General features: G+C 40.0%; 1 protein-coding gene across 4 annotated transcripts in view; it reads right to left on the bottom strand.

Annotated features, from left to right (window-relative positions):
* The window catches only part of pex5la (peroxisomal biogenesis factor 5-like a), a 103,972-nt gene that overhangs the window by 32,789 nt on the left and 43,849 nt on the right, over positions 1–27,334 (bottom strand). The window contains exons 2-7 of one of the 4 annotated variants that reach the window (XM_030433005.1): positions 26,103–26,207; positions 10,340–10,478; positions 3,804–4,013; positions 2,708–2,825; positions 385–478; positions 70–99 (exon numbers count right to left, since the gene is read on the bottom strand). In XM_030433005.1, the coding sequence (XP_030288865.1) occupies positions 70–99; positions 385–478; positions 2,708–2,825; positions 3,804–4,013; positions 10,340–10,478; positions 26,103–26,207 (696 nt within the window). The remainder of the gene's footprint in view (positions 1–69; positions 100–384; positions 479–2,707; positions 2,826–3,803; positions 4,014–10,339; positions 10,479–26,102; positions 26,208–27,334) is intronic. The other 3 variants (XM_030433006.1, XM_030433007.1, XM_030433008.1) reach the window with 3 other exon arrangements.

Genomic DNA, 27,334 nt, shown 5'->3' with positions numbered 1-27,334 from the left:
GCTTTTTTTTCCCGGTGCAAATGTAGAAGTCTTTCAATGTTATATGAAAGGATGCAGAGGGAGGCTTACATGTCTTCCACTAATATACTGCCTGTTGAGCTGTAATGGAAGAATTGTAGGTGTTAGGAAAAATGACGGTTTAACAATTACAAAACAGGGTGTTCTGATTAGAAATGTAATATTAAGGCGACATTATCATGCATTTACATGCAGTTGCTAGATAAACAGGTTAAATTCCTAAATTCATGAAGTTCTTATGAAGGCTTTTAACCATCTGAAGAGATGTGTGAAGCAGTCTCACTTCAAAAGAATGTTGATTTCAAGTACAGACAGTGCATACAATAATGATGATTACTGCCTGCTCCTGTCACGCTGAGCACTTACTTGAGATGCTAGGGCAGACTCTGGCTCGACTTTGGTATTTACTTCCAAGGAGTTCTTATTCGCTGGCTCTAATTGGGTTTTACAGTCTATGGACCTAAAGCAGAAGAGAGACAGGTGGTGTACATCAAACCAGACTTGACTTGATATGAACAAAACATTTCTGTTACTTTTCATAATCCAGGGGGTACAGTATCTTGAGTATATGCAAATGAGATTTCTCCACTTCTCCAGTAAAAAAGGGGCACTTAAATTTTTGAGGCTATTTCTGACTTTAAACCCATCAGCTTCCACGAGAACACAAACAATCAGATTGCCCATACAACTGGCCACTATGTATAGGCAAGTGTACCCCCACTGTGATAATGACCCTGATTGGATCTGCCTGAGAACCCAAAGACATGCCCTAAAGCATACCTTTGCTTTGCTTTATCACCAATTTTTTCATCATGCTGTGTTGAAGAAGAATTGAAACTAGTGATTGAGACCATAAACTCATCAGGAAACAGTTTGCAGAGGTAATGTATTGAGTTAGTAGTAGGGTCATTTTCTTATAAGCTTACATATTATCTGACTTCTTTTTGAAACCAGTTGAATCACCCCCTGCTGGCCCGTAGGAAGAATGCACGTTTAAGGCTTTTCTGCATTGACTTCACTTTTCAGATCTGGAAGATCCGCCCATTATTATATGGCCAATTGTTTTAGTTGTAATTGTTGGGAAAGAATGTTTTTTTCTGGCACATTAACTAACCGCCAAGGAGGCTACGTCCTTACCCATGCCCATCTATTAGTTGGTTGGTTGACTGTCAGCAGAATTACACAAAGACTATGGAACTTTCTCAAAACTTGGATGGAGGATGTGTCTCGACCCAGAACTTTTAGGGCGAACCCAGGGACAGATCCAGGATATGTTTTCATAACATGAGGGCGTTGATTGAATTGATGGGGACTATTGGGTTTTGGTGGAGGTATGCACTCTACTGAGTGCCAATCCTAATTTAGTATGGTTAAGGATAACCAACACTAACACAGTTGTTTAAGCCTGCAGTATTTTTTGGCCGCTTGGGGGCAGCATAGCAACCTGTTAACAGGATCTTTATGTAATCAATAAACATAACATATTGGAAAACTGTTTTTAAGTCACACATCTGGCAGACGTGGAGCAGCGTTAGCATCATTCAGAGGTGTGTTTCTGGGCACCGTGTTAGTCCAATATTCGCTCTCCTTTAAACTCCACTTACCCATGAGGGATATATGTGAATTTTAAGCTGCTAAATTCTCCACCATGTTCGTCAGCTTGTCGCTTACTTTTGTCTTTATCAAACACCCCAACCTCCTTGGGTTCAATCTTACGCTAGGCGTAAATTGGCGCACAGCACAGCGCAGGTGTAATTGCTAGTTTCAGACTGACGCAGTCGTCATTTTCACGCCCAATGCCCACGTTGTGTAAATAGCAAATGAACTCGCGCCCACCTACATGAAGAGAGCATTAGATGAGCCTACACAGGCAGGTTCACATTGTTCATACATCTGATCTGATTCTATAATTTGAGAGGCTGCTTCCAGTTGTTTCAAACATTTCCATGAATGCAGCTATAGCTGTAACTATAAACTCTCCAAAGGAAACGAGTCATCAGTTTTAAACAATCAATGAAGTTTATCAGCTGTTCCTTGTGTGCCAATGTACTTGTAAATTTAGAGATACACATATCGTTTCCCCTGGAGGATTGCTGCAGTTAATGTCTTTAATATTTTCCTCATTACACAGGTATTTCTCCCCTCTAATACCACCCATTATTGATTAGGATGATTTTTTTTTATGACCCGTCCCGCCAGATCTGTTAAGAATTACACACACACACACAGAGGGACGCACAGCAGCCTCAGTTTAAAATCAGTGTATTGTTTTGTACGAAGTCAAACAGAATTGTTGATGGGACAGATGATTGCGACATGGCAGGGCAGAGGGTCCGGCAGCCGTGGTTCACATCACTTTCCCTCAGCAAAGGGAGTGCCACTGTTTAATATGTATTATGTCAATTATGTCACACCCAAAACACACCCATGGGCCCAGATAACTTTGCACCCAGATTATCTGCTGTTTAACTCGCAGAATGGGCTTGGACACGCCCTGAACGCACTAGCGCACTTTGCTTTAGGCCATGCACTATAGACAGTCTGAGAAGGGCCCTTGACTTCAATGTCTACTTTGTTACATGAAGGAAACAATTCTTCATCTACTGTCCAATATGGCTACAATTTCTATGGAAACTTGATTGATGAAAACTGTTGCTATCCCATCATTGCGGGTCAGGACAATACCTACCACAGAAACTCATTGGAGGAATTTTTTGAAGAACGCCTTCTCTCCATCTTCCATTTTCGGTTGCCATTCCTCTCAGGGTTCAGCTCTTCCCATTTATCCAAAGGTGAACCAATAGTAACTGGGGACAATGATAAAATAATCAACAATAAAATAAATAAAAACACAACATCCTGAAACATACTCAATTAACAAAGGAACACACCACCCTCACATTTAATCAAATGAATCTAAAATGTTCCTCCTGTCTATTATCATTTAATTTAGACTAATGCAGAAAAAAACAAAACACACAAACAAAATTCAATTTTGCACTAATTAACAATAACACTAATTAAAAAAGTGGTTATGTTTTCCGTGAGTTGAAAAACAAACAGATTAAAACATCTAATGGAGTCTCTCTGACAGGAGCTAAAAACAGACTGATGATTAGTGCTGTGGGTTTCCTAACTGGAAAAAAAAGGACACAAAGTTTTGCTGGAAAACAACGCTGGAGTCATAATCAATCTTACCACCATGAATAATTCACCACACTGTAGTTTGACTCACTCTGTATAATTAGTTCTCAGTGAAGACTTTAACCTTTTCAACTGGCAAATACGAAAGTAATTGGCCGTTCCCCTTTTAATGTCTTTTAAGATGATCCCTTTCATTAAAGTAAATTGGCTTGATCCTGCTTCGGCCCATCTCGAACATGTGTGAGGTCAGCTCCACTGGGGATGATGGGAGTACAAGCTCTTGGAGTATGCAGGGGGTAGACGGTTGATGGGAGTTTTCACGGCTTTGGAGAAACTGAGTGAGGTGGTTGATGGCAAGATAAAGGACGGTGAGGTTCATTTTTAAGTATTACACAAATATTCAATACCAGTTCTCTATTGTTGGTGGTACAGACACATGTCATACTCAGCCCTGAGACAGGCTATCATCTCTGGGGTGTGGGATTTTAAGTGCAGCTTTACTGTGTACTGTGCGTTTCTGTGTACCTAATAACTGATGGTTGTTCTGCATGATTGTCCCTGCAAAGAACAGCCATTTCCCCATAAATTACATGTTAGGAATGCTGTGTCTCTACTTGTGGCTCTTTACAAGGGGTCCCCACCTGAATCTAGTGACGCCCTCTCTGGGGTTCTCATGCTTGGTCTTGTATGTTCAACTTCCACCTGGATCAGCTCCGTCTCATCCGTCTTCTTCCTGTGATGGTTGTTCTTCTGGCTGTTGCCCCGGGACGACAGGGGACTCTTCCTGTCTTTGCTGTTCCTCCTATCACCAGGTTCACTGAGATCCAGCAGGTCCAGTGTTGAAGACAGAACTGTAAGGGACGTGACACGAGTTTAGCTTCCGAGCTTTTACACAGAGTCATCGCATACATGTGCAGTCAACAGGCTCACATCTTAGACATGAAGGAGGGACATCAACGCCAAATGTACTGCAGACTGAACCAGCGACATGACTTCTGTCTGTATTGTTGGTTCACAAAAATTCTTCAACCTCATCTGGGATTTTATAAATGTGGGGAAGTGTTGCTTTAGACATGCTCAGAAGCAGGAAAGGTACACATGAATATATGCAGACACAGATACTTTCTTGAAGTTTGCCATCAGTGGCAACAATTTAGATGTAAGGTTGATATAAAAAAAAGACACACACATCACCCAATGGGATGGAGGCTTGAACACAAAAATACCTGCAGAGCTGATAAGGAGAGAGATCCATAAACCAAAGGGCTCTCTCTCAAAGGACAAGATTCTTTAGCAGACCTCACTGTGAGCCTCTTCATCAAAAAGTTTTATATTTCTTTTGTAAGAGCTTTCTGGGGTGCAGATCTCAATCCTTTTCAACAATAATGATAAAAACAGGTTATATCAAATGCAAATTAATTATTAGTAATTTGGCCAATAACAATTTTTATTGCTCAGACATGTTATTTTCCTTCCGAATGATGCAGTCAAATGCTTTAAATCTTCTACTGGTGCCATGGTTATCAATGTCCAAATCAGTATGTGAATGCGTTGAATCCATTGAATATAAATGTGGGTAATTCTCACACAAACTTAGACGCTGCAAAAAATGATTAAGGACAGCAATCCATGATATTGTGTGCTGGTATAAATGGACCCTTTTATGCTATAAAACACTATTTCAATCTCTTCTTTGCTGTTCTTTTGCTGCCTTACAGCTCTTTGAAATTTAGTTTGGTTTAATATCACCTCAACTTGCCAACAATGGTCATTTGAGTGATTTATTCATACTTAAGTCTCAATAGTTTGGCTTTCTTTTTCACAGTTATGTCAAGGTTGTTCACGCTATTAAGTGGTGTAATTTTGAAAACCTTCCTTTCTCTTTGTGATATGACAGCACGAAAGGTTTCAGTTATTGTTCTGCACCAAGCCTTGATTTTGATCTACACATTTTCCGACATGGCGAGTAGAGCTGTCAAAGGTACTTAAGCTGTAACAGCGTTGCCTCCTGGGTGGACATCTAAAACATTTGCTGCTGCTCTTTTCAGAGGATCTAAATATACGACAGGCCACTGCACAGTTTGATAAGGATAAGACATGCAGCCCCTTGAGGAGCTCCAGTTTGGTCAATTAAGTAATTCAATCGCAGGTTGGTAGAGCGGCAAAGAAGGACGGAGCCTTCTGTCAAGGGTCCCAACTTTTGTCTGCGCTGACGTCTTGCTTCATGACTTCAGACTCTCTGACGGTGTATAAATTCTGCACTGATAGCTGCTCAGAGGAGGATGTTTTGATTTGAGTATTGTGAATAATTTTCCAAGCTTTTTGTGTCTACTGAATGTCCTTCATTGTAAATCAAACCCACATTTGACCCAAATAGTTTCTTCCCACTGCTGATGTATTTTCTCTATTTACAGCCACTTTAGTCTCTGGTCTTGTTTATTGCATTTTTTCTGTGTCAGTAATTTGATTTGCTGTGCTTTGAGTCAAATCATCATTATGCCTTGCTGCTGGCTGTTGTGTTGCTGATGAAAATGGATAAATAAAGCGAAATCATACTCTGTGAAATGCATTCAAAGGATCCTAATTCTGGCTGCCATTTTTCCTCTTAAGATAATAGTAATTGCCATTTTGACACTAACGGTTGTGATTAATTTCGTGCTTCCAAGGTGAACATTATCCTACCTCATAAATCCTTGTAGGGTCACATTACATTGTCAGTATGCACATATTATATATGAGGCACATCTGTTTTTTGGAGTGGAGTTGTTATCCATGTCTTCATCCAATAACTTGGGACTTTGTAATGATCTTCTTTATTGCTGCAAGATTTTTATAAACATATGTTTGAAAAAAACATGGTAAAATAAGAGATCCCTATCTCCAGTAAAAAAAAAATTGAAAAAAAAAATTAGAGGTACCTCCAAAGTTTTCTACCTCATTTCCAAGGATCCTCGCTGTCTTTTGCGAATATGCAAACTCAAAACTACAGACACATGACTGCATAATTGGCGTGCTGCTGTTTCATGACAACCAACTGAGAGCACTTTTTGACTGAAATCTCTGCGTAATTAGAGAGTGTGCTTGTCTTCCATGCCTTGTGCTCTTTAGACGACAAGTACAATTACAAATCAAGGGAGACACACTCGTGGGGAAGGTTGCCTGAAGAGTTTTCAGCATCAAAAATAAACGCAAGCTGTTCATGAAAAGGCAATGATGTCAGAAATGTTTTGGCACCCTCAAGTCTACTTGAAATGATGAGACGGGAAGACAATTGCACAGACAAGAAGTTCTCCTCATCAACTGGATATTTGAACTGGATGCTTGTAGACTGTAGTTATCTAATGGCTCATGATTTGCTCTGTGGTGGCCAATGGACTGGTGGTGAGCAAATCAATGTAGCCTTTAAGAATTTTACGGGTTGAGCTTTTCAGCTTGACAGCATACTAGGTTAAGTCATCCTTAATGATTCTTGAAGGGAAATTTGTCCACTGCATTGAACCTATCTTAAGTAATAGACGTAGAGGCGCCCAGGGGACCAACTCCAGTCAAGAGCACTGACAGGAGAAATAACATAACATACACTGTTGGACGGCCTTTACCTTTCACTTCGGCATGCAATTGCGGTGGCGTCGTTTTGATGAGCTAATGCAATGTCACAACATTTACTTTTGTCCGATGAATCATGACATTGTGATCTTGGAATATGTCTGTGCCACCATCAGGGAAGAAAAAATTCATTCATCATCCAGTCATTCAGTATATCCAGGTAGGCAGCTGACCTCATTTTTGGGGCACATAACGTTGCTAGACCTAGACCTGACCAACTGAAGCAACCCCAGATCCTAACGCTGCCCCCACAGGCTTGTACGTTTGGTACGAGGCACAATGGGTGCATCACTTCATCCGCCTCTCTTCTTGCCTTGATGCGCCATCACTCTGGAGCAGGGTAAATCTGGACTCATCAGACCACATGACCTTTCAGAGTCAGAGTCCAATCTTTATGCTCCCTAGCAAACTGAAGCCGTTTTTTTTTTTTTTTTGCCAGTTAGCCTCACTGATAAGTGGTTTTCTAATGGCTGTTTAGTCCCAATCCCTTGAGTTCTCTTTGCATGGTGCGAACGACCTAGACTACTTATACAACCTGTACGACAAAGGTCTGGTAGGTGCGTCACTGCAATGGTTATTTTGGGAATGGTGACTTAAGTTGTTTTGACAAAAGGATGTTGGCTAATGGAGTTGTTTTGCAATTTTTAATGTAACCCTTACTCCAACAAAATGATGTACTCTGCTTCTTCTCTTTTGGAGTAAGTCTAGAAAACCACTGTAGATAGTAAGTTGGTAAGGAATGCTAACATTTGCTGTTTGTGGTAAAGCAGACAAACACACTGTTAAACAACATTTGGATTTACAGTCAAACGTTTAGCAATTGTACAAGTGTGAGGAGAGAAGAGATTGGTTTTAAATTGATGACTGAAATCTCAAGCAATCATTTGAGAAGAGTTGAAAAAGAGTTCAACTGTTGTGTCTTTAGAGAATTCCTGTGACTACTGATCTAGCATGTTAGAGCAAGTGCTGACAAAAGGAAAATAAGGATATTTTTTTGCAAGTATTGTAGTGAGGAGATTTTATCCTGCGAGGAGGTGGTGATGAGAGGCTCTTCTTGAATAAATGAGTTTCAGCCTTCATCTGGAAATTAGCAGTGATGGATCGCAGGGTAGTGGGAAGGACACTGTGCTGAACAGGGGCAACCAGCTGATGAGGTTAGTTTACAGCTGCAGGCTTCTTCTCATCTTCTTACTTAAATTCAAAATTTAAACAGACATTTATTTGACGGGTGTGTTTCCAAACCCCAGATACCCATGTAGGCATTTTATAATTTATGACAGAGTTTTTAAAATTACATCAATGGGCAAAAAAAATAGTCATCAACCTCAAAATCAGCCCTGAAAAGTGGAAGCTGCACGCAAGAGAGAGCACAACATGATGTAGGTCTCATGTGGATTAGCATATTTGAGCTGGTAATTATCATTAATCATTGATTTCCTTTGCCTGCTAATTCCTGCTCAGGTTTATTCAGCGCTGGAATGTTTGGCAGTCCATCACAGTGTGAAAACAGATTGACAGACAATCACACCTAATATCCATTTCACCTGCATGTCTTACACTGTGGGAGGAAATGATAGCAGCTGGAGGAAACCCAAGTGAACATGTGGAGCAGATAAAAAAAACAAACAGTTCCTCTTTCATAACCAGTCGGCACCGATGATTTCATGTGTGCAATCCAAACCCTTTTTAATGGCACACAACTTTATAACATTGCACACGACTAAATTCTAGACACAATCGGACCGTTTGAAACACAATCGGCCTACATCACTGTCAATGGGAGCAGCAGGAGGAACTGGGTAGACAGAAGGAGAGTTTCCCACAACAGTCCCCAACACGTCACTGGCCAGTTTGGAGATCACACGTGTCAGCTGTGCAATCTGGTTCTGAAAATCATCATTTAAAAGATGGTGCAGCTCAGTGATTAAGGTCCCATCCATGTGGAAACGAAGATGGCACTCTGCATCTGTTAAAGTCGATACACTTAACTTCTCGGCACCTTCTTTGACCAGTTGATTTTCAGTGTGTTTACTTCACAAATATATACTGTTTAAGACACATATATGTGAAGAAAGACCCTTGAACATAAAATCCACATGCGCTCTGCAGATGTCAAGATGTTGGGTTTCTGTTTGTGGTCAAATTGGTTGAGCTATTGACTGTTACTGAGCTGTAATGATCCCAGACTCCAATTTCACATTTGACCAGGAAAGCTGCACGTTTTAGTGCAGTCACCTGGATCTGACATAATTACTGTCCGTTATGTTAAAAAACTCCAGATCTCAAAATGAAGTGTCACCCATCCCCAGATTTTTTTACAATCTGCACAAAAAAAATGCAGATTAGAAATGACAGATATTCATAATTGCACACAATACATAAATCTTAAAACTTGTTATCTGCAGATCTGAGTGGAGAAGACTGCAACTTTCCTAAAATGTATAGAATTGTCCATGAAGTTTTCTATATTGAATCCCACTGTTGGAAGTTTAGTACTTATGTCCCCATTGCAAAATGGTTTAATGGCTCCTTACCTGAAATTCAACACGACTGTCCGCCTTACAATGCATAGGGAGAATTTTCACTGGGAATGCTGGGGATATGTCCCTGCCACTTTTTGAAATGTACAATTTTGTGTCCACTTTACCAAAGCATTATTTGGAAAAAAAATTCTGAAAAATTGTTTGCACCAAGAAATGTTTCGTAACAAATAAGAGCATTTTGCTCACCAACCTAACCCAGGACCTAATATGTAAAGTATATAATAGACTGAAGCCTAAAAGGCTAAATAATGGCCTGAAACATGTGGAGGCAAACTTTACTGTTCATTAGATAATAGATCTTATCAGCATTTACTGTAAAATCAGAATGTAATACTTTAGGTAGGCTGATTAGCTAGCTAGGTAGAATATTCTAATGTTTGTAAACATAAATCATTGCATCTTACTTGCCAAATTTAAGGTACATAATAACATAGTGATTTAAAATGCTGCATGCTAATAAACCCATCCTCACATTTCACTGCCTAAATCTTAAAGTGTTGGACAACATTTAAAAGTGTTTCTTCATCTGAGTGCTTATGTCCCCAACACTTATAACAAGAGCGGATGGGATGCACAGAATGATTTGCGAGTTCTTTTGCAGATTTCCTGAAAGTTCGGTTCAAATTAATGCTACATCTTGTTGAGAACCTAACAGCCATCAAAACAACTTTAAATGTGTTTAGTGTCAAAACAGATGATATTAAATAGAGAGAGAGAGGATTTTCATATCAAACTGAAGTTGTTACTTGAGATGTTGGTCTGCAAGTAGAACCTCAGATAACAGGCTCTTTGCATTGGTAGTAAAAGTGTGCAAGGCTCTGGTGTGATTCATTAGACACGTGGGCACAGCCCGGCTGCTGTGGTTGATAAAAACATCTGTTGTCTCACACGAGTGCCTCAAGTGTTAAGAATCACATGTGGTGTACTCTATGTTATTCTGTTGACATGGTCTTAACAATAAAGGGCATCTTAAAACAGCAAGTTAAAAATGACTTGAAATGTTACTGTACTTGTAGTGTCCTGCGTACATTTGCACGTCAATAACTGTACTGTACCAGCTGTGTTGGAAGTCACTGGGCGGGAAAGCCCATCACACTTGGTCTCGCAGAGGAAGTCGTCGATGGAAGGGCTCAGAAGCGGGCGGCTCTCTTGTTGCTCACTCACCAGCTGTAAGGGCAAACAGACGAGACAGTTCAGGCTCTCACTGAATGTCTGTAAGACTCCCTGGCATGTTAATACTGAGATAAGTTGAGCCCTATTAACCCAGAGTCCATATGCTAAGACATCCTTGCATCACAAAAGGGTTTTTAAATCGTCTGTATCTCACAGATAGATAGATGGATGAATAGTTTGTTAATGAGGTGGAGTGGGAGTATGAGGATGTGCAAGAACAAAGTTATTAAAGGATCAGAACAGAGTGAAGTTTGGTTAAGATTCATCATTTATTCACAGCATCTTGACACAGATACACTGAAGTGAGTCCGATGCAGCGTTTCTGACAGCAAAACACAGCTGAGGTTTGGTCACTGGTTGCTGGAGAATCATCCTAATCACACAATCACACTGCTGTTTTTGCATGCACACACAAAAATCTGTTTGTTTTTACATGCACTGTAGTTACCTTGTTACAGTAAAAACCTGTCTTTGCACGGAGCTAATTTTGAATGAGGTGTCTCCCAAACCGACACCCATATCTTCAAGTATTTGAACTGACGGCACAGTGAAAGGACAGGGGCTGTAGCGAGAGAGAATACATTTTTCCTCTGGGTGTTTTTGTGTCCAAATTTTATTGTTGAGCCACTGGAAATCAATTTCAGTTGAAGTTTCAGTCTCATAAAGACCCTGCTCATCCACATTGTGTTTTTACTTTCTGGCTCATTGGAGCTTTTCTTAGCTTGAGGTTGGGCGTAGCTCGGCTGAAATTGAGGTCACCAAAATGGGAAAAGCCAAAGGATAACGACAACTGCAACTCTGCCAGCGTAGAGAGGCGGCCGAACCAGAATTCCTCAAGGCAAAGTTTTTTGTGTGATTTGGCGAAAAAGCAGCAAGGACAGGGAACAGCAAACACTTTATTGTCATTAACCTTGTGCTTACTACAGCCAAGCAGCATCCATCTTTGCCAACCATTGAAGGTGTCATTTATAGCCAGAATTTGAAGGTAGCTCCAAAAACATAGAGTGACCGACAACTGCTGCTTGCTGTTAGCTATCCTTGGCTGTAGCTAGATACCAGTAGCTAATTAGCTAAAAGTTAAGCTGAAATATTGTACAATATTGTATTGTGCTCCTTCAGTATAAACAACAATATAAACTATCATTGTTTCCTGAATGAGAATTCAATACCACCCAATCTTTCTAGCTGGCTGAACATTGGAGAGCAATTTTCATCTGACTGTGTTTGAGTGGGTTTAGTTTGTGACTATAAGTAGATACTGGGAAGTGAAATCTGGCGTGACCGCATCTTCAGCAGAGGTCTGATCAGAAATGAAAAATGATAATAACCGCACTGAAGTTGTGCAGGATCTCAGCTGTTTAAGATTACATTTTTGTTCATACACAGGAAAACAACCACTGCCGTTACTCTCACTGAGTCCTGTAGTCACCGCTGCGAGAACCACTCGGACAAGCTGGGCTGAGAGAAACCCGATGGATGTGTCCCAAAAAATAATTGCTTAACCATTATTGCCTATCTCACCTTCCAAACCATGAAAATGTTAATCAACATGCCTGTGATGCACCAATTTGTGGGTCTGCAATTGCAGCTGCAGAATAGGTTGCATCCAAATTGGTACCCTGAAGCCTCGTTACTCCAGGTGCAGCTGGCAGCAATTTGCCAACCAATGCTTCATGATTTGGAGGTGAAAACCAGTTTGGCGAGCCACCACCGCTGCCGTTGTCAGCCTGTGCAGCGTGTCTATAATGCTGGCAGCAGGGGAACATGACATTTGCTATTGTTGCTCTTCAGGCCGTGCTTGCAAGCAGAATTTTAATGAAGGTGCTGAAAGTTTAATTACCAGGCGGGAATGGACTGCACACATCCCTCCATATGCTTGATATGAAAGATGCTGAGTGGATACATGGCACATACTGTATGTGCCCTTATAATTATACGTGTATAGAACACCCATCTTCTATTATTACAGGGCCATTATAGTAGCCATTTAACAATGAGATGAAGAAGGATAAAAGTAGACACCCTCTCTTTGCCACAAGCTTGGATGCAGGTTTGATGCCGAAATGACCATTAAACAAGTAAGGGAATATTTCACATTTTAAATGCTATCCGGACTATGCATGAAAATGTTGTGTCAGTTGATGTGTGTTTCTGTTATCTAGCATACCCTCATTAAAAGGACTGGGGTGGACACAATAACAGAAAAATCTTCCAAAAGCTTAACAAACCACAGCATCTAAAATAACCATAAAGTTCAATGAACCCCTCTCTCAAACAGCTTTTTTTTCATGTCTCATTGCAGGACTGTGGTTATAGGCTGCAATCACTTAAGCTAGGTGTACCTAATAAAATAGCCACTGGATGTACATGTTACTTTAGTCATGAAGAATACATGTAGAACATGCTATGAGACATTGTTAAGTTACTTACTGTATGTTTGAGGGCTGATTTCATGCTAAATAAGTGTCTTTAAATCCAGTTTGTGGAGACCCCCCGCCCTGCATGTTTTAGATGTTTCCCTGCCCGAGCACACCAGATTCCATTGATCAGCTCATCATCAAGCTCTGCTGAAGTCTGATACTGACCCTTTCATTTGAATCTGGAATCAGCTACAGAAAATTCTATGAATAAGGCACGGAGACGTGACTGCTCCTCACACAGGCTTCCTGGAAAAATGCTACTTTATCAGCAAAACATTGTAAGAAGCCATTTTCTCTCTCTTTTCCATCATTGTATTATCAATGTCTGTTTGTGTCTTTCTAAATATAACGTTAACAATCCAAACAGTCATATCACCACCTTACACACTACAATACTTGAATATCACAACACACACTCTGAGTTCCATGAACCAATGATGCTACACACACTTGTAAACATGGGTGTCTGTGTCATTGTTTCCAAAAATCTCAAGTTTATGCCTATTCAGACGTAAACACTGATGATGGAGTCTGTGAACATCACGTGTACATGTACATATAGGCTGAACACTACTTGGTTATGTTCAGGAAGAGATCAGGGTTTGGCTTTGAATAAATAACTGATGTTACGTACTTAAGCAAGTTACTTAGTAGGTAATTTATTATCATTATTATTATTATTACTATTTTTTTTTTTTTTTTACATATTTCAAAATTATTAATGGTTTTGGTTTCACACAGTTCAGGAACAACATTCTCCCAGGTAAAAGTCTGGGTGTTTGAACCAGTCAACCACCACAGATGCCTCCATATGTAGACATTGTTGGTCTTTAGACTACATCACCTGAATTCCTCCTTTGCTACTGGCTCTTTACATCCACTAGAGGGAGCCGTCGAGCCATAATGGTAAATATCGGTTGTAATATGCTTGCTGGAAAAATGACTAAAACAGTTGTTTTTCTGATGAGCCTGGGCTAAAACCTAAAATAAAAAGTGATTATAATGCACAATGAGCTTGATATCATGCATTTTGCTTCATGCATACATATATGTCTGATGTCAAATAGAGTGATGTGCAAAATGAAAGAAATGTGGAAGATCTTAACAACCAGTTTAGAATAAGCTTTAATACTTTCTTGCAAACTCTTGCAGCAGAAACCAAGACCTTTGAAAAAAGTACATAAATAATATCCAAAGGAAGGAAGGGGTCATTACTGTGCGCAGTGAGAGTTTGCGCTGTGCTGCAAGAATGCTGACCCAGCACAGGTAATTAGTTTGTTCGGTTCTGGTGTCAGAATAAAGCTTCGGTACAAGGGAAGTCTCACAGTGTGAAGTAACCTGATTTCAACCTCTGCTGCTGCCAGCCCATGCATTCCCCCCAATTTTGGACCGCAGCAACAAATCATAGGATGAGAATACACAGGGGGGAGACTTGTTTCAAAGGTCGAATTTATTCAGTGAATTTACATTATGTTTAGGAAAAGTGTAGCTGGGTCCAAGCAAAGTCAGAGCGCCAGCTGATTCAGTTACATCTGTTAGTGTTGTGAAACCACTCGACTGTTGGCCTTTAATGGAAGAAATTAATTATCTCAAGTGTCTCTTGCTGCTTTAATTAGTAATTTTTTAACCATATTCAGCTCAAGCCTTACCTGATTAAAATGCCACCTTAACATAGCTGGGAATTATAAAACTGACTGACTCAAGCCTGGCAGGGAGAGAAACCGTGTTCGTTTCTCAGAGAAAACAACAAAACCAGCATGCTTTTATTGCTTACCACATCAAAACACTTTTTCCCTTTTGAGCCTGTGTTTGTTGTTTGGTGAGCAGGGATATGGTGGTCCAGCTCACTGTGTGGGCACTTTGTATCTATTTGAGAAAATTGGCTTATTTTTATTTATTATTATTATTATTATTATTATTATTATTATTATTATTATTATTGTTGTTGTTAATTAATTAATTAATTAATTAATTATTTTCACAAAATAACCTTTTAGAATAATTTAACCATTATCTCTCACAATGTAGAACTGGTTCACTCACACATGCAAACATTTTAACAATTGAAACTACATTATATGATTTAAAATCTATTCTAATCATTTTTTAATTTTTAATTTTTTATGCCATATGCCTGATAGATAGGCGATCCAGGAGATACTTAGCTGTTAGATTAGATGGCCAATTGATTTGGACAGCAAAATTAAACTGATTTGACCCCAAATTCTAACCCAAATCTATCTTTCTCCAGAATTGCCTTCCCTTCCTTTAATTGTTTAAGTCAATTTTAGAGCAAAAGTTTGCAAAATTATCTGTTTTGAGCTTCCTCAATATGACAGTTTGCTGGCCTTCTCTGTTTCATATCACGTAAAAAACTAATATCTTTTTAGATCAAAGTAACCAGGATGTAATGTTAGCAGTTAACGTTTCTGCAAACCACAGATACATCCAAAGTTGACATTTGTACCAAAGGTGGCATATCATGTTCAAACTACATGATTGTTAGCTGACTGTCACATCGGGAGGGGGATGGGATGGTTTTGGCAATATTACAGCCAACAAGGCTGACAAATGGCCAGCTGCAATTGAAGTCACACCACTAGATATTTTAAGGACACCTGGGGACATCTCCAGCCATTTCTTTGGCAATAAAAAAGTTCATTTTCCATCTGTGATCGTGGCCAAAACAGGTATTTTATGCCGAACCATGATGATCTCCTTACCCTGACCAAGTGGTTTTAGTGCCTAAACCTTAACAGAGTACAGGCACAGCATTATAACAAGGGAGAAATAGAAAATTTTACATAAATAAACGTAAAGTTGCAACATAAAGAAATGCTGATTTTGAATCTATCAGATGTTTTGCATAAACTTACTTAACTATCTATTCTACTATCTACATTATAGATCATAATAAAAAACATAAAAGTTTCTTCTGTATGAAAGTCACTGCTGAAACTGTTGTAGCTTCATCCAAACAGCCTCTCAGCTGACCAGTCCACGCAACATGAATGCAAGCTGTGCTGTATAAATATAGTGAAGTCTTTAAACACCCAGTGGAGGCATGGAACCAGCGGCCTGGATGAGGAGAATCTCTTAACAATGTAAATGACATTCATAAATGCACATGCTTGCAGTGGCTGAGTGAATGATAACCAGAGAAACATCCGTCAGTGAATAACAATGTTTGTGATGCCTGCAGATCATCTATTAGGAGTTAATGTCTGCTTTAGATAGAGGTGCACTGATAAATCCTCTGTAGTCTGTGTGAAAACTCCCCTAACGATAGATGACCTTGGATTTCTCCACTCTGTATTTTATCGACCAATAAAAATGTCCTCTGGACGCAGGCTGGAGTCTTCCCTGCAGAGTCACTGTTTTTGATGTTGTGACTGATTGACTGAAGGTCAGCGCTGTCAAAGGAGCAGCAGGCTGGATATTTTACCATAATCTTCAAGTGATACATTCAATTCATTAAAGTATCTTGAGGTTTTAAGAGAATAATGAGAGATGTTGACAGAGAGCTCTGCTGAGTCATGTTGACGACTGAAAGTCAGCAGTGTAGCTCTGAAAATATGACATGGTGTGAAGTTGTTAAACAAGAACATTATTGTGATAAACTGCAACCAGCTTGGCCCTTATGCGACTCGGTAAGGAGGATTATAAAATACTGCTTTACTGAGTGATGCATTCTGGTCGAATTGTCAGCTCAGTACTTTGGGTCTGAACGAAATAGGTCAGCAACTATAGGATAATTTGCAGTGAAATGTTAGCCATCCCCCGACTTTTCCTCTAATGCCAGGTTTGTGTTTTTTATTGAAATGCGTCTGGATTTACCTTCTGGTCACCTATCTGTCATCTGCTCTGTTCTCCTCTGTTCTGCTCTGTGTGTATGTTTGGAGGTGCTAAGCCCCGCCCTTGGTGAATCACACAGAGCAGAGGAGAAGAGAGAAACGACCATGATCTGAATAAAAGCAAAATGCAGTAAAGACTCAACATTAAGTTTGAATGAACAAAATGCACATAAATTGGGTAAATACCCATTTTTCTTTCTTTCTCTTCTTTCTTTCAACCGCCCCAGGGCAATAGTAGGAGAAACATTGTGTAATGATATAGGGTTCAGGTTGGGTACATTTAAAAAAACAAAGCTATTTAAAATGTTTTGAGTCAAAAACATCTGTTCACCTTTGGTTTTAATTGGATAAAGTACTCCTGTTGAGAATCTTTTATTGCACTTACAGTACTGTGATGCATTGTTGTCAGTGATCTTGTATCATCTGCTCTGCTCTCTGTGTGTGGAGTGGCTCAGCCCCACCCTCGATACTTCACACAGAACAGAGGAGAGGTGAGAAACACAAATGACAGCAAAACACAGCTGACTCTCACACTGAGCTGAAATTTAACAAATGCACATACATTTGGTAAATAAAGAAATTAAATATTTTGTTTTTGTTCCACTGGCCCAAGGCAATGGTAGAGGAAACACTGTGTAGGGATATTGGATATGGCTGTGTTGTTGGAAGTCTCCTAATGGAGGAAATTGTGCTAACTGCACTGCAGACAACATGATTGTTGTAGATGTTCTTCAAAGAACTTCCTGTGATTGCCACTGGGGCCAATTTTAAATAATGGCTTTGAGATGATGAGACCTCTGCATTTTCCTCCTCTAATCATCCAGAAAATGGGGACAGAAGATCTGCCGCATTCATCTAGGGAGATGCGTCAGGCACTTTGGTAGCAGGCTGCATGCAAACGCCAATGATATGTTTACTCTTAACCCAGGAGAGCAGCTTTCTGAACTGCATACCCATTACTCTCACCACGAGGAAGTTACCATTTTCCCTTACTGCCTTTTTACCTCCTTTACTCCCGTTGTGTTATACCTATTTGCTCCTCTCCCATGCAAAGCACTTTGGCACGTTGTTTACAAGTGCTTTAAGGAGTAATCTTGAAGATTATGTAATGGAAATCTTCAGCTAATTGTGCCACTTGGGCTTGACTCCAAGAGATCTCTTAGATCTTGCTGTTAGGGGAGCTGTGTACCAGTTAGACTTGTCAGAGCTTTGAAGGCGGAGAGGTTTGGGTGAGGACAGGAGGAGGTTGAGACGATGGAAAACACTACATAAAGAGAGAGGTGTATTAAAAATATCAAAGCAGAAAACTTACAACAATTATTAGACCAAGCTAGAGGTTTTGTCAGGGATGGCTATGGAGAAAATAATTACGGCCAACATTTTTCAGTATGTACGGTTCCAATGTGGAGTTGCGATCAATAGTTATATCACATTTAACCCTTCAGCATTCTTTAAAGCTCAGCTGTGCTTTTTAGATTGTTCTATATCTTGTAGATCTTGTTGTTCACTCATTACTGTCGAAACTGTTATTGTGGGTGGCAGTGAACTGTTCCATGTACTCCCACGGGCCACCACACTTGAGTTCAGCTAGTTGACTCATCATAATGGTTTTACATGATTCGTCCTTAGGCTGCAAGACTGGAAATTAAAGTCTAGTTAGGACATGATGTTCTTCTATCTATTTTTGACGGATAAGACTGGCATTATTCTCTATTATCTAATATTCTTGAAAAACACCATGAAAAGACCAAACTGACCAAGCAATAGTTCTCTCATCTCTGTCTTCAATCAGCCCTAAGCCCATTAATTCCTTCTGAAGATGCAAGTCTTTAAAAACAGGTCTCAAATATCTTTTTTCTTTTTTTTCATTTAGTTGTTTTTTGCAAACCCAACTCAAACAGGTGTAAATAGTGCATTTGTTGAGTACTGTCTTTTGGCTCTGGATTAATACACATGTGGCATTATTGTAAGAACAAGAACAATGTGGTGTTGAGTCAAAAGAAACTACTGTGCCCATGTTTATTCTAATGAAAGAAGATGTCATTTAGTGTAAAGTTTTTGGACAACAACTGTGGATTATAGCTGACATTAATAAATGGTATCACGCTTTGGCTACACAACATTACTGGTATAATGAACTCATTGTTAGTTTAAGTATTTTCATGGGATTTGATGACAATAAGATAAATATAGAATACGACCAGCCTTATCCTTCGTGTAAATTAATTTATTCGGTTCCCAATAAAGTGTGGTTTCAATCTCATACCTGACCTGTAAACTGTCAATCTGTCAATCTGTGCCCTGCTGTTGACCAGTCAACCGGACCATGACTGCTTGGAATGGTGGGTCTCGGTCACCTTCAGAGTGGACTGTGGTGTGGTTTGTTTCTGTTGTAAAGCCAAGTAGACCAGCCACAGGATATTTAAATATAAATATGTGAATTTGGCACAATTTAAAAAGCTTTGTTACTAATAAATCTATCTGCTGATTGTGAACTGTTCAGGAAGCAATCTTATAATTGATCTGCAGCCTATAAAAGCATGTCAGCGCAGGTATTTTCACTGATTAATAGGTCAAAAGGTGCTCAGACTGCTGCGCTGTGTCCTACTTCAAGCACTTCGTCAGTTCATTAAAGTCCGTTGTAAACGGTGTGAGAGTGATCCCACATGGATAGGCCCTGAATCTTGACTCTAGTATGAACTCATTAGTCATTAATCATAACATGCAGCCTATCTGCACTTTAATTAGTTACTTCTCCTTAAGATATTTGTGATACCAAAGAATATAAATACACAACAAAAGCATTAAAATGCTACATAAACTGCTGAGTGGAACAGTTGCCCAAACTGTCCGATTTGCAAGTTACCTGTCAGTCTGTATGACTTCATTTTTAATTTTCTTGATTTGTTTTGTAAAAAGTCAGTGTGAACAGGAACTGGAACAGAACTTAAATGCAGTGATGTTCAATTTATATTCCCCTTGGCTTGGACCAAATTAATCCCGATTTATTAGCAGCACATTCACTCTTTGGATTGATGGATACTGGAGCTGCAAATTAAGGGTCATATTCAAATGCTGTTTTATCTTTCCATGAGAAGACCTCCTCCTCCTCCTCCTCAGTGGCACGAAGCAATTACAACTGTTAAACTAATAATTGCAGGTTTTCACCTTGTTGCTATGGACAGATAGTGAGACAGCGATCTTTTAAAAAAAAATTATACTTCTCTCATCTTCTCAGAGAAACAAGACCCCTGAGTCCCTGAAGCCTGTTGGGACATTGCATGTGATATTGGGCTTTACAAACAAACATGACTTGACAAGACATGGGGTGTAAGGAGCCATAGCCTGTCACTTAGCCTCTGTCACTTGCTAAGTGACATCAAGCTGGGACATGATGCCCCTCAAACTGCAGCCTCAGCCACAGCAATCATGACTCGGGTCTTGTCACCAAGATCCACTTGACACTACAGTCGTTTCAATGTTGTGTGTATTTCACCCCCAAAAATGGGGTTTGCCGTCGTTTTCTGATGCTTGCTTTACTCTGTCTAGGCATAAAATATTTAACAGCTGCTCTTAGCAAAACAATGCTGACTTGCAACAGCTGCTTACTCCACTGTCTGTGCTTCCATGTGAGAGAGTTAGTGTAGTGTCTACAACAAGCAGGTCTGAGCAGCAGGGCAGTTGCTAGGAATTCTGGGCCCCTCTACCCCATTCGTTGCCACCTTCAATTTTCTTGTTTTTCAGTATTCTTGACGGTGCCTGGTGTAATACAGCCAATTTGTTTCCTTTTTTTTTTAAGATTAACGACTTAACAAGTCAGAGTGTTATTATGTAAATTATGTATAATTAGTTGTCTTATTCTCATTTCACTGATTTGCAACACGTTATTACACCTCTGATTGCAAATACATTTTCAATTAACCACTCAACAAATAGGTAGTGGGTCACTAATAAACTAAAACAGCCAACCAGTGTCTACATCACTCACTCACCATCAAAGGCATCATTGGACTGCTGGGCTGAGCGACTGCTGTGGGGTCAAACTCAGATGAAGCAGCCACTGCTGATTCTAGTGCAGCAGAGCATAAAGGTTTATTGTTCCATTATATATATTGTAAACATTATATGTTATGTTTCATGGAGAAACTGATGCAGAACTAACCTATTCTTGGACAAAATCTAAATGGGCTTCTTAGTACCATAGCTCTAGGTGGACAGCTTCACTTTCCCAGGCAAAAAATATTTTTAAACCATTCAAAAGTCAGTGTAAACTGTCCACAACTCTAAATAGTCTTTTTTACTTTGTTGTTGTCAGCTATTATGGTGTCTTTTATTTTATACTGCTATGAAAACAAACAAATCTTTGAACATTTAACTTTTTTGTATTTAGGCTATTCAAATGTCCCACTAATAACACATTTTACAAGACCACATTGAACACATCATGATAACGTAACTGACCTTAGTCAGATGCTCATAATTACTGAGTAGAACTTGAATGCGTCATAATACAATTCAATGCAGCCTCTGAATGGGCGCATACTGGAACACTGTCCGACAGCGATATGTGTGAAACACACAGTCACTGTAGTAGCCCCTAGTCACGCTCAGTTATAGCTACTCTAGGAACCGTTGCTCTACAATGAACTGGCGACTTGTCCAGAGTGTAGCGCGGCCAGATGACAGCTAACGTAGGCTCCAGCCTGCGCCCCGTCAAGGGTAATATTACAGACATTAAATTAATGAACAAGTAGGCTAATTGTTTCAGCCGCCCTCGGTAGTTTTACTCTCACCATTCTTAGAAACTACGTTTTTGATGTCCTGGGCCCCTGCTCTGCTGCTCCTACTCCTGGCCTCCTTCTCAACTCTCTTCTGGTGTCCGGACTTGTGCTTTTTGGTGGGCATCCAACCCTGCTGGAGTTCGCTCGCGCTCACTTAATTCCGATGAGGAAGAACTCTGGGAAGAACGAACCGCGATGTGGACCAAACCATTTTTTAAGAAGGGACCAAGGGGGTTATTGAAATAATTAAAATTAGAATATTATATGACTGTTTCTTTGTTTAAATTCATATTCATTCGTATGAATATATTTTAGTTCAGTGTATGCATAACCATTTTGTCATAGAGGCTACTGGGGGCTGTGTGTGGGCCCTATAGCGGGCTGTGGGCCCTTAGAATTGTCATCACCTTTCCCCCCTATACGACGGCGCTGCTGAGCAGTGATCAATATCAAGATTTTAAGTTTAGGAGGCATCCCTAGTTTGTTCCTCCATTGTTTTGTGCAGTTCTGAGCAGTCACTTGACAGCAACAGTTAAGTGTCACATTTTCAGGTATGCTTAAATTCCCACTCCAGTGTATCTGGATATTTTTTTAAATCATATTTCTATTTTCTGCGTCCTTTCCTGACGATGTTGATGGTGATATGCTCAACGTTAAAAAATTTAAGCTGTTGCTAAAATAGAACAATGATGTATGACTATAGTTAAATATGGGAGCGCTATCCTCTGACCTCGGTTATACCGGTTAAAAGAGCATTGGGCTCCTTTAAAAAGAGGGCAGTGTGTGGTGTGTGTGGTGTTGAGTTTGGGACAGAGAGGGAGACAGAGGCTGCCCTCAGAGCAGACAGGTGTTATCGACCGAAGCGGAGGGAAAAGTCAATCAGCAAAGTTGTCTAGGGGCAGTAATTGTACAGTACAAGTTACATTAAGGCCTTGAACAAACTCTGTAGCTCCTCAATACCCAAGAATATGACCACCCTTGCTAATATCCACGCTGTTTCGTATCAATGCTAATATCAGTGCAACTGCTAATCGATGCTAATTAAGTTGATCTTGCTAGAATGGCAGTGTGATGGTAATGGGCTGCATATGACTATTAATCGCACTCCCATTATTTGTGTAAAAAATTAGGGTGTACAGGGATTGTACAGCCTCTTAGGATAATAAACTCCTGTTAGGCATTTTAATCAATGCCAAAAATGTATCATCATAAAACAAAGTAAGAATGTTAAAGAATTCAAAGTACTCAAGCTGAAAGTAAAACAAATCAACATCAGATTTTCACCCCCTGTCTGCACTGATATTAGTGCTACTACAAATGTGCTGGTATGTGTTTTGTGCACCTAGCCATGATACCAGAAGAGGTATCCAGTGTCGTTTTTTATACTAGTTTTGTGTTGAAGTTCACTGATTTTAATACCAAATGTCACAGTTAGGGCCTGGCATCGCAATTCTATTTATACAGCTGTGTATATATATATTTCCCTTGATCACATTGAATGTTTAATTCCAGTTCGGTTGGACTGTTGGCTTTTTGTTTTTATTGTTCGATGTCAGTGGTTGTTGTTGCTATTGTCACTTTTTAGATAACTTGCGAAAAATGCAAAATCAGTAGAAGGTTGGTGAGAAATCCATTACAGTCAATTAGTTCATAATTTGTTAGATGTGATATTTGACAGCCGTAGCCATGGTAATATCTACGGGAAATAAATATAAACATGCCTCATGAAACAATTAAATGTTCAGTGGCTCTATCATTAAGTCTGTGACTTGGCTAATAGATGGCAGAAAAAGTCTTGACTTTGAAGTTAATTTCTGCATGAGCAGGTCTTCATGTGTTTTTTTAGCATGATAAATGGAAAACGTGGAACTCATTACTGTAATTTCACGGGAAAATGCCTTGCAGACACTTGCTGAAAACCCCCATGACCCTGATAATGGTTCAACTGCTACAGTGCTGTAAGATCGGGGTACAGTTTACTAAAGTGGACATGTTTACTACATGTACACGATTATGTTGTTCTCAAGAGATCTTGTCACTGAGTCAGCCCAACCACCACCACCATGCGCCACCGCCAGGGGAGAAAAATTGTATACGTTGTTAATCGGCGTAATGACACTAATGACAGACGAGGCTGTGTAATAACGATGTCTGAACTTTACTTCAGTCATAGTGCATTACGTTACATTATAGTGTAAACCACTGCATTAAATTTTGCATTATAAATAGATTAACAACAGCTGTCTACAGCTGGACCAGTTTCCTTAGAAATAGACCACATTAGATAATTCACCACTCTCTATGACTGCATGTGGAAATATGCAGCCAGGCAACATCACATTAAAAAAGTTAATAATTACACATTTTATATTTTGTGTAAAAACAAATTTACATTTGAATTATATTACAGTGTTATAGCCTATGTTGAGGTCTCACCTGTAACTCCACCTGGCCTCTCCCTGAACTAGGCCTACAACCAAGCAAGATTGCTGTAGCATCCTAATGAAATAAGACATGATGCCAGGCTGACATTAACTTTGTACGATGCATTACCTACTGTACATAACTGTACACTAGGTACTGAATCTGTAGCCCTGAATCTTCCCTTTATGAGCTACAACTTGGCCAGGGTTCCTCTGTCACCTGTTAACTAAAATACTGATGCTATGAGCAGTCTCACAGCATGACTCAAATCTCAAAGAAAATTAGTATCATTCACTAGGTCTACTTTTAATATTACAACTAGCTATCCACCATGTCCTTAATCAAGTTCACCTGCTGCTGTGACCCTGCCACTCCACCGCTTTCTGATATAGGGAATGGCTGTGTTGCTTCTTCTGTCACCTGACAAAGTAACAAATCAATCGCCATTAAGGTGAGAAAATGGTTGGAAACAATGTTTTGGATTCATTAACGGTAGCCTATGAGGGGGGACTTCCTCAGGTGACTTACACTTTGTTCGGTGAAATAGCTTTGAATATCTTCCACCTTTCATTTCTTGCCCGACATCCTCAGACATGTGTTGCACGAGAACAGTGACGACCTCCTCTCGTCAACACTGGCAAAGCCTGCAAGTGAAACAATTTCGACAGCCGACAGGCAGCTAAGCCAAAAAACAGACCTGTCTCAAAGACGTATTTGGAAGGAGGTGCCGAAGTGGAAAAGTATTTAACCATCTGTGTGCCGCTTGAGACACATTTTTTCCCCCTTCAACCTTAATACTGGTGTGGACATTTCAGCCATTGTTTGAGATTGGTATGGTATACAGTCCAAACGCAATTCTGCGCCAATGTTCTGAGTTCACTGAAGAATAAAAGTTATGATATTTGCAGGCATAAAATGTAATAAATAGGGAATTATTGGACCTATTGTCTCCATAATATTGAGTTTGGCAAAACTGCTGCAAACCTAAGGGAAAACAATCTAATGCATCTGTTCAATAGATGCACAGGAGGAAAAAGCATCAGCTATAAGCCTAGTACAGTAAACAGTTCTACTGACATAGACATACGCCAAGGAATTAACAAATAGGGAAGTTTGTCTTAACTGACTTTTTCTGGCAGTTTTGTAAAATAATTAATATTATTACTTATGACAACAAATATACAAGTCTTATCTTGTTAGTGTGAAGTCACCAGTTTCCGTCCGTCAGCAAAAATGCTGAGGCACAATTAAATCCCTTCCACTCGAGTGGAAGCATTATCTTGGTTGCATGATAGCTTATCAGACCAGACATTGTATTAGGACGCCAAACAAGTATAAAGCAGCATGCTACAGGTTATTAAAACATAGACAAATACACGAGAAGGACACACACGGCAGCGACATACTGTACAAAAAAGCAATCAAGCATAGAGCGAGAAAACTCATATTGGCATCTGGAGCATCGACTCCATCGAGCTATAATAACACTTAAAAAAAATAATAATAAAAAAAATAAAAAAGCAAAAGAGAAGTGAAAAGCTCAGCAGCGGGTAAACAGTAATTTGCTGCAGTATTTTGTACACAGAGAGCTCAATCAATAGCTCACTGCCATGCTGTGTGGCATAGCATCTTGGAAATGCAGTCATACGTTGCTGGTGCGGAGGATTAGCTGCTTATGAGGTGTAAAAAGTTAATGAGGAGGTTTTTCTGACCTGATTAGGAGTCGGGAATTTGTGTGACCTTGTGGTTAATCCCCCCTTACGTAGTGTGTGCACAATAAGTCTTTCAGAGGCTAATTTGAAGAGATAAAAAAAGTGTAACGTGTAATAGCAGCAATTTGAGGCTGTCTCTATAGATCGTATGATCATTACACACTGTTTGTGTAAATGTAGTGATGAAGTAGGAGGGTTTTATACCCCATAGAGCAGCTGGAAATGATTTGTTGTTGCTTCTATGTCAGACACAACAGTCATGAGGCTTCAGTGATGAGTTAGTGGACAGTGGAGGTCAGTTATAGGACACTCAAAGCTTTGCTATTGTTCAGTATGACCAACACAGGAGGACGCTCCACTTGGAGGCAGGAGGGGGGGGAGGGAAGCTGGGGGGGGAGGGGGAGGGTTCTGAAATGGTTCTGCCCACCTTGGTAGTCACTGTGAGGAGGGGCTTCCCTTCTGGTGACGCCTTACTTGGTATCTCCTTCAGGACCATGGCAACAGTCTTATCTGCAGCCCTAGAGTCTTTCCCCTACAACAGTGAGATCAACAATGACTTGTGTCAGGACAGTTGGACAACTCAGTGCTTTTTGCCCCTGTCCAGGGCATCTTACAGAACAGACTTTACTTTATGATGATGGGGCTGTCTACGGTAACACAACATCGACTGAAGACATTTCCACAAGACTATGGCAATGAAAAGAGGGTCACTGCACAATGTGGAGGGTTGACTGTGGACAGTGATGAGCATGGCTGTCCACAGCAATATTTATCCAGTACTAATGAAGACAGAATATCATACAGAGCTCATTACATAGACCACGCTATTACACTAAGAATCATGTACAGTGTATGGCAAGTGAACGTTCATGTCTGCTGGGCAGATGATGATAATGTACATCCTGTTGTGATGACTGTAAAGCTACATTAGGTGTTAGCTGATCTGTTGAGCTTTTCACAGAACTTGTAAACGTATAGAAGAGGAAAAAAGGCTGTTTAAGATACGTTGTGAAGTTTTTAGCCCATTTTCCATAGAGTTTGTGCAAAATACCATTACAACGAAGACCCTTCGTTATGCGTTTTGTCTATTTATGCTAAACAAGACAAGAGCATAATGTCACCCCAGTATGTGAAAAAAAAGAGGTGTGACATATAACATAACAGTGTCGGCACTGAATGTGACATTTGCATCCAGCAGCTGTTTCTAAATGTTGGCATAACATGGCAGCAATCATTTACCATCTACCTTATGTGACAGTTGATCTCGACCTCTGCTCGGGGGTAAGGCGTTAGCTGCTCACTGTTGCTAGCTGCCTTTTCAATCTCCAGCTTGTGCGTCGCAAACATAACTCAACATCTAAAATGTCACACACCTGTCCCATATGGACATTGGGCGCTATTGCTACGTCTGATAGCTCCTTAGAGGCAGAACAACAATGCCGCGCCTTCTGCTGAGGAGTAATAAAGGCACAACTTGTGTGGCTCAAACTGGCTCTGTAAAAGTGGGTCCCTATCCTGTTTAACTGCCTGCTTACCTGTACTTGCATTCAAGCATATGAGTGTGTCCATACATGTTCCTGATCCACAGGTGGTGTTAACTAGTAAGGGAATATAGTAATGCTTTAACAAAAGGCGTGGAGGAAGACTGCCAGTAGACAA

This window comes from Sparus aurata, chromosome 11, assembly GCF_900880675.1.
Source record: "Sparus aurata chromosome 11, fSpaAur1.1, whole genome shotgun sequence".
Classification (NCBI taxonomy): Eukaryota; Metazoa; Chordata; class Actinopteri; order Spariformes; family Sparidae; genus Sparus; species Sparus aurata.
Note: the sequence above shows the minus strand (reverse complement) of the source record. Positions and strands in the feature narration are given on the sequence as shown.